This window comes from Octopus bimaculoides, chromosome 8 (genome assembly GCF_046866305.1).
Source record: "Octopus bimaculoides isolate indiv1 chromosome 8, ASM4686630v1, whole genome shotgun sequence".
NCBI classification, from domain to species: domain Eukaryota; kingdom Metazoa; phylum Mollusca; class Cephalopoda; order Octopoda; family Octopodidae; genus Octopus; species Octopus bimaculoides.
In genome coordinates, this window is record NC_142935.1 from 60344262 (window position 1) to 60358343 (window position 14082).

The 14082-nt window shown below is 39.7% G+C and overlaps 1 protein-coding gene across 4 annotated transcripts in view; it reads left to right on the top strand.

Moving 5' to 3' along the window:
* Nucleotides 1-6609, top strand: part of LOC149134422 (membrane metallo-endopeptidase-like 1) — a 238691-nt gene extending 232082 nt beyond the window's left edge. For all 4 annotated transcript variants that reach the window (XM_089356557.1, XM_089356558.1, XM_089356556.1 and 1 more), the window contains one exon: nucleotides 6173-6609. In XM_089356557.1, coding sequence (XP_089212683.1) covers nucleotides 6173-6272 — 100 coding nt within the window. In that variant the 3' untranslated portion in view covers nucleotides 6273-6609. The remainder of the gene's footprint in view (nucleotides 1-6172) is intronic.
* Nucleotides 6610-14082: the final 7473 nt, after the last annotated feature.

Here is a 14082-nt window from a genome sequence, read left to right on the forward strand (position 1 = left end):
TCCGGTGGTTTTCGAACCGTGTCTGTAGATCTTCTCTCGAACTGGTAGTGCGTCTCGATAGCATTGTCAAGCCAGGGATCTCTGGAAATTATCCATTGGCCCCGGCCCGAACGTCGTCTTGAAAAGGCGGGTTAAGAATTTCTCGTCGACACCCAGGTTTGCCCCGAGAGTGTCGTCAGACCTCCCCTCCACTAGTCCTCTATAGAACGCATTGGTCGTTTGGAAGTTGCACAAGTTTGATCCCGGACGGCAGAGCTGTTGTAGAGCTTGGCGACACTCGCGGTGCCATTCGCCCAGTTTCGGTCTCTTCCTGATCCATGTTTGCAGTTCGGTGAGTGAGACGAGCTGCGGGAAGGCGTGCCTCACAAACGGCGCCCACACCTGTTCACCGTCGTCAATGAAGTTCCAGAGATGCCGCAGTCTCAGCGCATGTCTGCGCATCATTAACCACGGCATCCCCAGTCCTCCACGTAACGGATCGCCTCACCATCGGAACGCCACCCTTCCACAGAAAGCGGAAAAGTATGCGTTCTAGTTTCGTGATGGTGGCATCGGGACAAGGCACGACGGTCAGGCGGTAATCGATGACTGATGCGATATACACATTAGCCACCTCCGCCCGGCCTTTTAGAGATAACTTTCTCTCAGCCCATGTTTGGCTGAGTTTGATCACTCTACTGGTGATCTCGTCCCAGTTCTTATCCATTTGGAGGTCCGGACTGAACCAGACCCCGAGCAGTTTAACCGGTCCGTCCGTCCAGCGTCCCACTACGGAGTCACTGTTGGACGGTATGGGCTTGCTTCTCCAGGTGCCGAGTAACAAACCCACTGACTTTTCCGGGTTAATTTTTGCTCCTGTCACCGTTTCGTATTCTTTAAGTGTCTCGCCTAGCATCTCGACGTGCTTTTCGCTCGACACTATGACGGTGACATCGTCCGCATATGCAGACACGCTCGTCCCGCAACCCAGCTCTCGTGGGATACCCCTCAGTGTCGCCAGCTTCCGCAGTAGTGGTTCGATCGTCAATACATACAGAAGCGCCGACAAGGGACATCCCTGACGGACCGAACGCGTGATGTCGAACGGTTTTGACAGGTGACCGTTTACCCGTATTACCGATCGGATGCCGCTGTACAAGGCAGCGATCCAACCGCGGAAGACGGGACCAAAGCCAGCTGCCCTGAGGACGGCCGCTAGGTATCGATGGTCGACCCTATCGAAGGCTTTAGATTGATCTAAATTGATCAGCGCCCCGCCCATGCCAGGATCCTTAAGTACCCTGTCCATGATGTAGCGCATGAGGTGGAGGTTGTCATGGATACTTCTGCCCGGCACGGCGCATGTTTGCGCCCTGTCGACCAGTTTATCGATGACAAGCGCCAACCTCTCGGCTATTACTTTGGCCAAAATTTTCAAGTCTGCGTTGAGCAGAGTGATGGGCCTGAAATTATCTATAAAATTCCCCTTGTTTGGGTCTTTCTTCAGCAATGTCACTGCACCTCGGCTCACGAAACCGGGAATTCTCCCGTTTTGTTGCCAGTTGCAGTAGACTGATGCCAAGAGGTCGCCAAACAAGTCTGGCATTTGACAATACAGCTCGTAGGGTAGACCATCCAATCCAGGTGACTTATCCCTCGCGCAGCCCGCCAATGCATCCCTTACTTCAGCAGCTGTGATGGGACCCTCACAACACTCTGCCTCTCCCGCCGAGAGCCGCGGCAGGCCGGTCAGGTAGGCAGTGAAGTCCATCCTGCGTTCCGACTCACCGCTCGCACCGAACAGTCGAGCAAAGTGCTGTTGAAAGGCCCCACACATTCTTTCGGGTTCGAGCAGACTACATCCCTGTTCATCGATTAGAGACCGAATGGTGGCTCTGTTACCGCGTTGCGCCTCCGCCACCCGGGCTTCTCGCGCAGCTTCGATCCCTTCGTTCCTTAAGGCACGCATTTTAGCTCTGACGACGCAACCTTCGTGTTTGGCGTTGAGGTGTTGGTCGAGGGCCATCCTCGCAGCCAAAACGTTGGTTGCGCTGCCAGTTGTAAGTGCCTCTTCTAGTTTCTTAACTAAGTCTCCCTCTACTCTATTTCGATCTATCGCTAGTTCTTTACTAAACCTAATAGATTCCGATTTGATTGCCATTTTCAGGGCAAACCACCAGCGGTTGTTAACGATGGCTCCTGTTAACGCCCTCTTAATTAATTCGCTAATCCGGTTCCTGTAAACCTGCCGCGCTAAGAGCGAAGCGTTCAGTTTCCAGTAACCGGGACCCTGCCTATGTGTCTTATCTAAGTCGAGCGTACACGTCAAAAACTTGTGATCTGTGTAGCTGACTATTTTAAATTGTGGACATCCTACACTATCTCTATCCGCTGTCCTACATAGAACTCTATCTAGATACGATCTCGACGATCCGACGCGGTTTGTCCAAGTCCACGTTGGCACGTTCGGATGGTCGAGTCGGAACCTGTCAGACAAATGGAAACGTCTGAGCAGGTCTTTGAGGCACTTACATCCCCTTCTACTCCTATCCACTCCCACATAGTCTATATGCGTGTTCAAGGTAGCGTTCCAGTCCCCTACTAACAGTAAAGGTCGTGACGTTCCCAGGAAAACCTCTAGACGTCTAAGGAAATCCGCCCGACCCGTTAAGGACGGTGCATACACTGCCACCAGACGGAAAGCACACCCGTTTGTGCTATCGACGTCCAAGACAACCAGCCTACCCTCCGGGTCTAGGAATATTGACCTTACTTTTAGGTTCAGACTCTTCCGAAAAAGCACCGCGGTACCACCACCACCCATGTTTGGCAGACAGGGAGAAAAATAAATGTCGAAATGTCCACCAAACATGGACTTGAGGGCCCGCGGGTTACTGAGTCTGGTTTCACTGATAGCCATGATTTCTATGTTCTGTGACTTGATGTCATTTAGAAGGTAACCTTGCTTCCAAGCTGACGCCAAGCCACGTACATTTACACAACCTAATTTAAGCATAGTTGAAGTCGAAATTTGTGTTTCATACACGACAGTAAAAGAGACAAGAGAGAAGGTTACTTACTCGTTTCGAAAGTTTTAGCTTCCTCTTCTTTTGAAGTATCTTGGATGAGGTTTTTGAAGAGTTTCTTTGATAAATATTTTTGGAACCCCCCAACCGCATTTGGAAAGAGGGTTTTGAGTGTGTGGTGCTGCGTTTGTGTGATGTGAACTATTTTGATGTGTTTCGGTGGTGTAGTGCGTGGATGATTGTTCAGCTTATAATTATCTTCAGAAATGTTTGTTTGCGATATGATGTAGTCCATTAATTTTGTGTTTGTTGTGTCTATCGCTGATAGCATTGTGTGTGTTTTTGTGATGTTGGTGCTGGTTTGTTTGTGCAAGGGGCTTTCAGCGGTTACATATTTCCCTGCTTTGCATGCATTTAATTTTGGGGTTGTTTTTTATCTTTTTCTTTTACTTCCTGTGGCTATTTGCCATTCTGTAGAACTTTCATCGTTAGACGAAATGTCTGACGAATCAGAAGGGGGTAAAGGCAAAGCATTTGGTTCTATTTGTGTGTTTGTCGATGGTGTTGTGGTGTGTAGTGTGTGTGGTGTGTGTGTTGTTGGGGAATTGGGAGTAGTATTGGTCTTTTCTTCGTTCTCAGTGGTTGTCTTCTTGGTTGTTGTTCTTGGTGTTGGTGTTGGTCTGTCTTTAGTTGTTGTTGGTGGTGTTGTTTCTGTTTTTGACTCAGGTGGTGGTGTTGTTTGGTTGGGTTGGTTTGTTCGTTGTTGCCGTTCTTTCGTTTTCGCATATAGCTGCTTGATCAGTTGTGCATACGGTGGTGTGGGTAATAATGCTGGTGTTTTGGGGTTTTTGGTTTTCCCGTGGCTGTTGTTGTTGTTGTTGCTGTTGTTTCGCGGCAGAATTGCAGTCCTTTTGGAAGTGAGCTTCACTGCCACATATGTAACAGCGTGGTCGTCTGCCTTCCACCACTACATACAGCCTTTGCGTTGATGGTAACTTTATGTAGGTGGGTATTTTATTTAGTGACTCCTGGGTAATATGGAGAAGGATCTCCATTTTTTTACCCACCCACTGTTGCTTTTCAGAAACATTAATTTGCAATATATCAACTTCCTCCATATCGACACATACGGCTGATGTTATCCATAGTGTGTCTACCGTGGGAGGAATATTTTTTATGATAACCCTTGTTACCCTCTGACCAAGGTAACTCGGTATCATTGTTAACTCTTCTGTGTTAAGAGTTAGCGTTGAGAATCGTTTCGCTAACTCTTCACTTTGAAAAATAACTTGCACATGGGCAAATTTATGCCACCAAGTTACATAATCCTTATATTGCCATACAGATCTCAAGCATTTCTCGATCTTTTCCGTGCTTGCTTTTTCTGGTTTTTTTGTTTTTGAGTTTAAAATTTTATAAATAATGGTCTTTTTGTTTGTGTCTTCTAAAATGTCTTGTGGTATGTTGATCCGCACCTTGTCATTTTCTTTCGTAAGTAAAGCCTTTGTATCTTTTATCTGCTGTGCAGTAAAAGATACTACCGTCGTTTTTTCCTTTATCGCCTCGGCGAAGTTTGTTTTGATCTTGTTATTGTTGTTGTTGGTGGTGGTGCTGGTGTTGATGGCAGAGGTGACTGTTGCTGTATTAGCGTTGTTGTTGGCGGTTGTGATGCTGGCAGGTGTTGTTGTTGTGGCAGATGGGTGACCTTCTTCTTGTGTACTCCTCTGACCTTCATATGAGTTACGAAGTGGCGGGAAATTTTTTTCATAATTTTCTTCGGCGTTCAGGCGTATTTGAGCAAATTGTTTGGCCATCATGCTCTTCTCTTTCTCTCCTTCCGTTGTCTGTGGTGAAAGGAACAAAAGAGGAGTGGAGTTGTTGTTGTTCTTTTTGTTATTGTTGTTCTTGGTGGTAGTGGTGGCTGCGATGACGGTGGCAGTAGTGGTTTTGGTTTTGTTGTCGTTGGTGGCGGTCGTAATGGTGGTAGTGGAGGTGGTGAAGGCAGTAGTAGTAAACGCAGCATTCCTGGTCTCTACGTCTTGTGTTCGTTCATGCGGAACGACTTGTTGGTCAGTCTCCTTGCCTGCTGTTAGAGGCAAATCGACCACGTGTGAAGGCCTAGCCATATTTCTTTTACGAAATATGGCAAATAAGCCGGAGAAAAATCAAAAACTTTTGGAAATAAACTCCAGAAGGAGCCACTTCCTATTACAAAAACCCAATAGGGTCGAAGTGTATAGACTTATACACCTCTTCCACAAAAAATATTTTAAAACTGCAAAAGTTTTGACATATAAAAGGCCAACTTACTTGCGAGCCGATGTGACTAGCATCCGTCCAGATCAGAGATAGATAGATAGATAGATAGATAGATAGATAGATAGATAGATAGATAGATAGATAGACAGATGTATGGATGGATGGATGGATGAAATCGTATGGCCCAGTGATTAGGTTATTGCACGTACCACCACGAGATCGTAGTTTCAATTCCTGAACAAGTAGAGCGTAGTGTCCTTTAGCAAAACAGTTCATTTCATATTGCAGTGACAGCACTTCGGTAGCTGACGTGTGTACGCCGTGCACCTGTTCAGGCAACGTCGAACTGGTGGAGGGAGTGTGCTAATGTACATCACAAATATCTGATTATTATAAACAAATCATTTGCACAGATTGTTCAGCAAGAAATTGCAGTGTCGTCTTCCACGGACTATGAAAGACTGCTATCATATATTGTACGTATGTGAACATGTTTGTATTCTTTTTCTGAGTAAGTACACTGTGAATGTAATATAAAGTGGACTTAGGAATGAATGTTTGAAAATATGTATTTGATGAAAAGAAAAAGAAAAGTAGAAGGACGTAGTAATTGTAAGAAAGAAGAGAAAAGGAAATGAAGAGAGAAAAAGAGAGAAGGTAAGAAATTTTATATGAAACATTGCACTGCAGTGGTACCCAAATATTGTTCACGATGACATCAATTCACTTGACTGTCTACATATTAACGGCTGTCTTCGAAATCACATGTTGATTCGCAGAATAAAACTTACAACACATTTATTTTACTAACTAAAAGTTAATCATAAATACATAATCTCCTTCACGTATGCAATATATATGTACAAGTGTTTCATTACAATGAGTATAAATTTTAATCTTACTTTCAGAGTCCAAGTGCCATTGCGGAACTATGACAAATTTGCAGAGTCTTTTGATTGTCCTAAAGGTTCCTACATGAACCCGAGAGATAAAATCAAAATATGGTAAATGGTATGACCGCAATCAAATGAGTTAATAAACGAATTAATAAATGACGTATCAAACCAATCACATTTTGATCATTGTAGCAGTATTTCGCATAGATAGCCACTAACACTAAACATTCTTTATTTTCTCTCCAAGAACATAGACCCTTCTACAGAAAAGAACACAGAAGAGAAAATTGTTCCTAGATGTTAACTTCAATTGAATTACTGATATTTACAAAGCTTATCTGATTCAATTACTGATATTTACAAATATATGTATATTACTTATATTCAATTTAATTACTGATATTTACAAAGCCTAACTCTGGTTTGAAATAAATTGATTCAGAAAGTAATCATCCAGGCTGTATTATTTTTTTTTCTAATTTGCAATATTTCTAGAAGAATTTCTGCTTTATTTTATTGTAAAGACGTTATCGATAGAAATGCTGATTACTATATAATATAGCACTTAAAAAGCCGGTTACAAGAGGAAAATTGAATACTTAGATATTTCTAGCAATGCTTATACTGATAAATCGATACTTACTAGCAATGATTATATATTTGATTTCATATTTCCCAAATCTGAATGGAAGGCATAACTACAGTGAGAGTAATCATTTAATTCTAGTTATTAATGATCGCAAATATAAGTACAAGTATGTGATAAAAGGTTAGAATTCTAAGTTCGTCTAAAAGGTGAATAATTTAGGTCATTCTAATTTAGTTTTGGACAAGAGTAACATTATATGGTATGTTATTCCTTATATCAATCGATTATCAAGTAACGTAGATGGGTCTGTTTATAAATTGTTTTTAAAACACTTCAGTAATAAATGTAGATGTTATGATATTTTGAATTCGAGCTCCATTAAGGTTGTTTTTTCGGTCTCTCGGAATTTATCTCAGATTATTTCTTCTATTAATGAACAGATTTTATCTTCGAGATAACTAGTTTAATACTAGCGAGACTGATTCCATGAGTACCAATGTTAATGATTTTCCTAATAGCCAGTTTGGTAACTTATGTGTACCCTTCTACTCGTATTTTTTCTTATATTCATACTGGCACGGCAACCCTATAACACGAATACCATTAAAAGAGATTGTCTCTTCCATTTTTAACAAAATTGATGGGCTTTATGGAACTTCATTCCATAAATTCTCCATACATGATATACAAATATTACTTTCATATCTTTGCAAATTTACGCCAGCAAAGTATGAAGAATCAACGTTAGTTAGAACACTTTTTTGGGAAACCTCCAATTAATGGAAGTACTCACATTCAACATTTGTACACCTATATTACTATATATATATATATATATATATATATATATAAACTCTGTGGGGAGGGGTGTTAGCTGAGTTAGAGATTGAAATGACCATCTAAACGATAAAAATATCCATTATAATACCAGTATATTATCTATGCTTAACCATGGGCATACATGTGCAAGCATATTATGCTCACAATTTATAGGTAAAGACAAGGGTAAATATGAGTTTATCAGGAATCAAATTTAAAGAAAACAGAAAATGGAGAAATATTGAGGAACAATAATTGACTTACATCAATTAGTATTTATTCAATACAAATAGATTGCATCATTTGTATTGAATTAAAAAAAAAAAAACAATTAATATAAGTCAATTGTTGTTCTTCAATATTTCTCAATTATCTCTATGTGTTTGTGGTGTAAAGTGTATTTGCCAAAGTAAAGTGGCTGTCCTGAACAGTACCAATGTTGCTGTTATTTTTTGAAATATAAGGGTGCAGTTAATGCGTCGATAGCCAACTGGAGACGATGTTTACCTGGGGTTAAATAAAAGTAACATTTGTCCTAATCAGGACTGCCACTTTGCGTTGGCATATAGAATCTACTCTATCCTACTGTTGCTGCATGTTTTCGTTCAAGGATTTAAGTCTAATATTATCTCTATTTAAATATATGTATATGTATATGTATTTATGTGTGTATATATATATATATATATATATATATATATATATATATATATATATATATATACATGTATTTATGTGTATATATATATATATATATATATATATATATATATATATATATATATACACCTATAATAATAATAATAATAATAATAATAATAGAAACGGGTTTCAAGGAAAAAAAGACTACACGTGCCATAAATAGAGGAAAAAGGAAAAATTAACAAAGAAAATGCCCACCAGGTCTAAAAGAGATATTCATACAAGTGATTTGTGGTTGAATTAAAAAGTATGGAAATCATTATCATGAGTCAATATAGAAAGCCATACTGGTTTCGTCATCACTGTTCACTGACTTTGAATCAACACCGATTTTCAAACGTTGTTGGGTCTAATAGTACCTGAGTGAAAAGATTGCATGAAAGGGAGGGAAGCGGTTCTGAAAATGATAGAATTAGGATAATATGATTAATACAGTATGAATGGTATCTATTAATTTGTTGGGACGACTATTTTTCAAATGTATCAGCTGTCAATTGATGCTGTCAGTTTTTGCTTGAATTCCATCTCCCACTGAACCCAAGCAATCATTATGTATCTCTTCTAGAATTTTTGGTGCACATTTCTGAGAGGAAATTAAAAGCTTAATATACTTCCAGGAATTAATTGCACGACAGAATCAACAGAATCAACTGTAATAACTATGTATTTATGTTAGCGGACATATTGACAGGCAATAGGCAGACCAGAAATGTGTTTCCACGTCCATCAATAGCATCAAGAAAGTAAATCCCAAACTCTCATTGTTGAACTCTAACACGAATAGAAGAAACGCGTCTATTGAATACAGTGTTTTTGAGTCTATGATTATTGATATTGATGCTCTTAATGTATGAACATTGTGTTACCTTTCACTCGAGGGTGATAGGTTCAGTGAGGCCATATTTTAAAGCTGTTTGAACATTTATATCCTTAAGCGTCTTCTTAGTGCCAATAACGATTGCAATGTAGCGTTCACTTTGATCTCATATATCCATTTTAATTTGTATTTGTTCTACTTAATGCTCGAAATTTTCAGAGAATTTATAATGATAATTGAGACTAATCTGAAGCTTATTATATGGTCCACAACTTTTTAAGGCATAGAAGGAATGCCCTAAGTCACTTGAAGCCCCTAGTCATTCTGACAATGATCTAACCTACTTTGTACCATTATCCTGCAACCTCAAACCTCAGCGTCGACATTCGAAAATCTTGAAATCAACTCAGATGTCACTCTTAAGTGTTGAGAAGACTTAGAAATAAGGATTCATGTTTATTTGATACTGTCGCATTTTGAGACACACCTAATGTGTGTATATAACCCATATTGTTAAAATTGTGTAGCATTAGCAGTTTCGTATACTTAAAAGCAGTGTATATATATATATATATATATATATATATATATATATATGCATGTTCAGTATTTACATTTTCTTAAGAAAAGAAGTCGCATCGCAATGGCGTAGATCTGTGTCATCAGTTAATGTGTTTAGGTAATGTTTTAGTAGAGCACTATTACTAGTGTGAAAAGATATCACAACTTAAACTATATCTTTCAAATATTGAAATCTCGACGGTGTAGTGCATTTGAAGTCGTTTCTTTCTAGGATTCACCAGAATGCTTTTGATGCAAACGTTACCTCGAACATGCTACGCATTTTCGTTCTATCTCTTTTATGATATTTTATAAAGCCTACAATATCCGAAAATAAAGCTCCTTTCTTGTTTCAAACCTTCTTTATTCCAGTTCATAGGCAGTCATAAATATTAAAAGAAAAATGACATTTGTGTGTTAGAGCTGATCGATAGTAGTATGTATCTCCTGGAATGTGTATTGCGGTTGACACACATTATTAAGAAACTGTGATAATAGCTATGTCTTTTTTTATGGACTTCGGCGACCAACAACCAGAACACGAATGTCTTTCCACTTCTACCATTAATTTCAGGTCAGGACGTGGGGCTTGTACAGTTGCAGCGCATTGCTTCCTCCGCTATTTGTCTGTACTTGCTAGCATCATCTCGACACTGTCCCAATTACTCCTCATTTAATAGAGATACCTCTTTATACAACGTGGCTACCTGGCGTGTGACCGACCTACACGAGCCGTCACCTCATCCAAATCCTTACAGAAGAGACATGATACACAGTATGCAACCCAAAACAAATCGAACAACATGACTGAACAGTTTGAGCTGATGCTCCTGAATTATACAAATAACATGGCGCGTCCCAGTTTCTGAATATAGTCGCGGCTTCGATACGAAATCCGACTAATGCTAACCTGTAATCCTGTGAAGCCTTCTGGTACCAAAAGATGTCAAACTTTCCAAAGTCTCCGGACAGAACGGGACAGGAAACAACCAGATACCTGAACACCCTAATTTTTGTTCTGCTCAGATATCCCTGGTCCGGTGAGTCCAAACTGCACCGCTACGCCCATGGTTTGTAAGACTTCAGATACGCAATTAATGCTGCTATGGATCACGTTGCTCAGATATGTGAAGCGGACGACTTTGACATTTGCACGCACAACAGAGACAAATGAGTCCCTCAGAGAGCCAACAAAAGACTAAATCGTTGTCTTGACCCAAGAGATTCTAAGACCAAGTGCTTCCTCACTTAGGGAGAAGACTGATACATGTGCTGAAACTCGAAAGGTATTTACAGACATCACCTAGGATATGGGCAAATTCAGAATGTTCAGGCCTAGAAAGCAAAATAAATATTTTTCAATGGATTACATCCTAAAGGCATCATATTCCTAAATGAAAAATGAAATCCTCCAAAGACAGAAGCATCTGTGGGGGATCTATTTTTTATTTTGCATTAATCCTTTAAATGGGATGGGTAAATGGAGTATATTTCTGGGAGAGGTGGCAGCAACATCACTCTGATTAGACACAGATTTTCAATCCAAAACTACAAAAGCAGTCATCATGACATTGGGAAAATAGACTGGACACTTCTCTTTGATAATCCATGATTTGGTTGATAAATCTCTTGAAAACACTTGTAGTTCTGCCATACCTGTTGTACAATGTTTCCAGCAATGCTGTAGTTTTTGTCCTAGACAAGAGAAGACGTATTTAAGTATATCTTCTGATTTCTGCTTGCGATAATTATCACGTTTATCCATCATGTTTATTTAACCACTCCCTAGTAATTTTATTTTGCGTATGATGTGTGTGTGTGTGTGTGTGTGTGTGTGTGTGTGTGTGTGTGTGTGTGTGTGTGTGTTTATGTGTCTCTGCCGTGTATCTCTGACTGAATATATAGTAGCATCAATTGAATTATCTTGAACTATCTTTACCAACAGCGTCAATCTTTGCACTCTTTGTTCTATTTTCATGCTTTATTTTGCTGTGTTTGTTTTCGCCATTGTGCTGCACATTTGTTAACTCTGCTCAGTGGCTTTTCGCCACTGGTGCCCCCAATAGGGAACAATATGAATGGTAAAAGCGCGGAAGTATCTTTTGGACGTTGTAATCTTTTGGACGTTGTAATCTTTTGGACGTTGACTGACGAGGAATGACCGATGAATTTTTTGCCTATTATGTTTTAATAAAATTTTCCGTTTGTTGTGTTTTTGTTAATTTTTTTGTGTGTGTGTGTGTGTGTGTGTGTGTGTGTGTGTGTGTGTGTGTGTGTGTGTGTGTGTGTGTGTGTGTGTGTGTGTGTGTGTGAGTGTGTGCACACGAACACACAAATTTATTCTAATAAAGTAAAACATGTAATGACCATAATATATACCTTGTCTTATATATCACTGTGTAAAAACTACTCTGACGGGAGCGCAACCACTGACTACAATAAAGAAGTGTGATGGCCGATAACCTCGAAATCTGCGAAAAGATTACAACGTATTCTTCGCTCATCTAAGCCTGGTACACCAATAGGATGCTTATAAAATATTTTGCCAGGATTGATAATCCTTCAGTATATATATATATATATATATATATATATATATATATGTCTGTATGGTGGGGGCGGCGTGTGCACGCGTGCGTGTGTGCATCAGTGTGTGAATGTGCGTGTGTGTGAATGTGCGTGTGTGTGTTTGTATGTGTGGTACACAAATACAGGCAAAAAATGCGTTCATGTACATACACGCGCACTAACACGCGATGAAACACGCACTCTGATTTACAGACAATTATAGACAGACATTTAGAAAGAGAGAGAGAGAGAGAGAGAGAGAGAGAGAGAGAGAGAGAGAGAGAGAGAGAGAGAAAGAGATCATACGTTGATATAATTGGGTCCCTAAAAACTTAGTGTATCGATACGGAGATACTAAGACAGACAAATACGGCCACAATGAGAGGTAATTTGCATTAATGATATGTTCTAATTTCGATAATACACATGTAAATCATGAAATTCATAAGCGAAAAGATATCAAAGAACTGCTCTTAATTCATGATATACAATAGATATACGTGTGTATGTGTATGTTTGGGTGTGTATGACCAAAAACTGCGTGTACTCCATCCCATGCAGTTGCAGTAGGTTATACAAAGGCGAAACATACCGGATCCTTAAAATAAGAATAGAGGAAAATCGTAAATCTGTGACATGAGGTGATATTGAAACATCGAGTATTGCTGATAGTGTATGGAGAAAACCCCGTGGGATGAAGTTAAAATAATAGACAGCGAACAACATGTGAAAATACGCAAGTTAAAAGAGGCAGCACATATATTATAACGCAATAACCTCCTAAGCAGACCTAGTACAGATATCAATGTAATATGGGAACCGGTATCAAGAAAAGATGTAAGGTTAGGATTATAAGACGAATAGTTCACTCTACAATTGCCATCGGGCATATAGAATTTCGGCTGATGTATTCTGAAGTTTTCATCAGTTGTTCTGGTGGAATTTCAAACCCAACCCAGGCAGGGATTTGGGAAATAATATCAGCAAAACGTAAGATTAGTAATAAAATAAATATCTTATGGGTGCGAACAGAGTAACCCATTCGTCAAATCAAGGGTTTGGTTCAATCCCAGGCAGAATATTGTCGTCTATTTCGCATAAAATATTGTCACGTGACAATTTTTCGGGCAGCGTGGCCCGAACCTAAGAGCACCTTGAACATTAGTGGTTCATTAATTTTAGGTTCAGGTAGTGGTGACGAAACATGATCTGTAATTTTAGCGCAGAAAATTTGATGGTGATTAAAGTAAAACGAAGATATATAGAGTTATCTCTCTTGTATTGTAATTACGGGTTCACACGTTATTTGCAATGGGCGGGTAGATGTCCTCTCTTTGATTGTTGTTTCTACAAAGTTTCGGCTGATGTATATCTCCAGCCTTCACTAGATGTACTGTTGGAATATCGAACCCAACGCAAGTATGGACTTGGGAAATAACATCAACAAAAAATAATATCAGCACAAAGAGAATACCTCAGGAGAATAGATTATTACATTAGTCAAATAAAGGGTTGGGTTCAATATATATATATATATATATATATATATATATATATATATATATATATATATATCGTGGCACTCTGTCGGTTACGACGACAAGGGTTCCAGTTGGTCTGATCAACGGAACAGCCTGTTCGTGAAACTAATATGCAAGTGGCTGAGCACTCCACAGACACGTGTACCCTTAATGTAGTCCTCGGGGGAGATTCAGCGTGACACAGAAGGTCACAAGGCCGACCCATTGAAATACAGGTACAACAGAAACAAGAAGAAAGAGTGAGGGATCGCTCAGTAAACACTTACAACGCTCGGTCTAGGAATCGGAACCGCGATCTTATGACGACGAGTCTGCTGCCCTAACC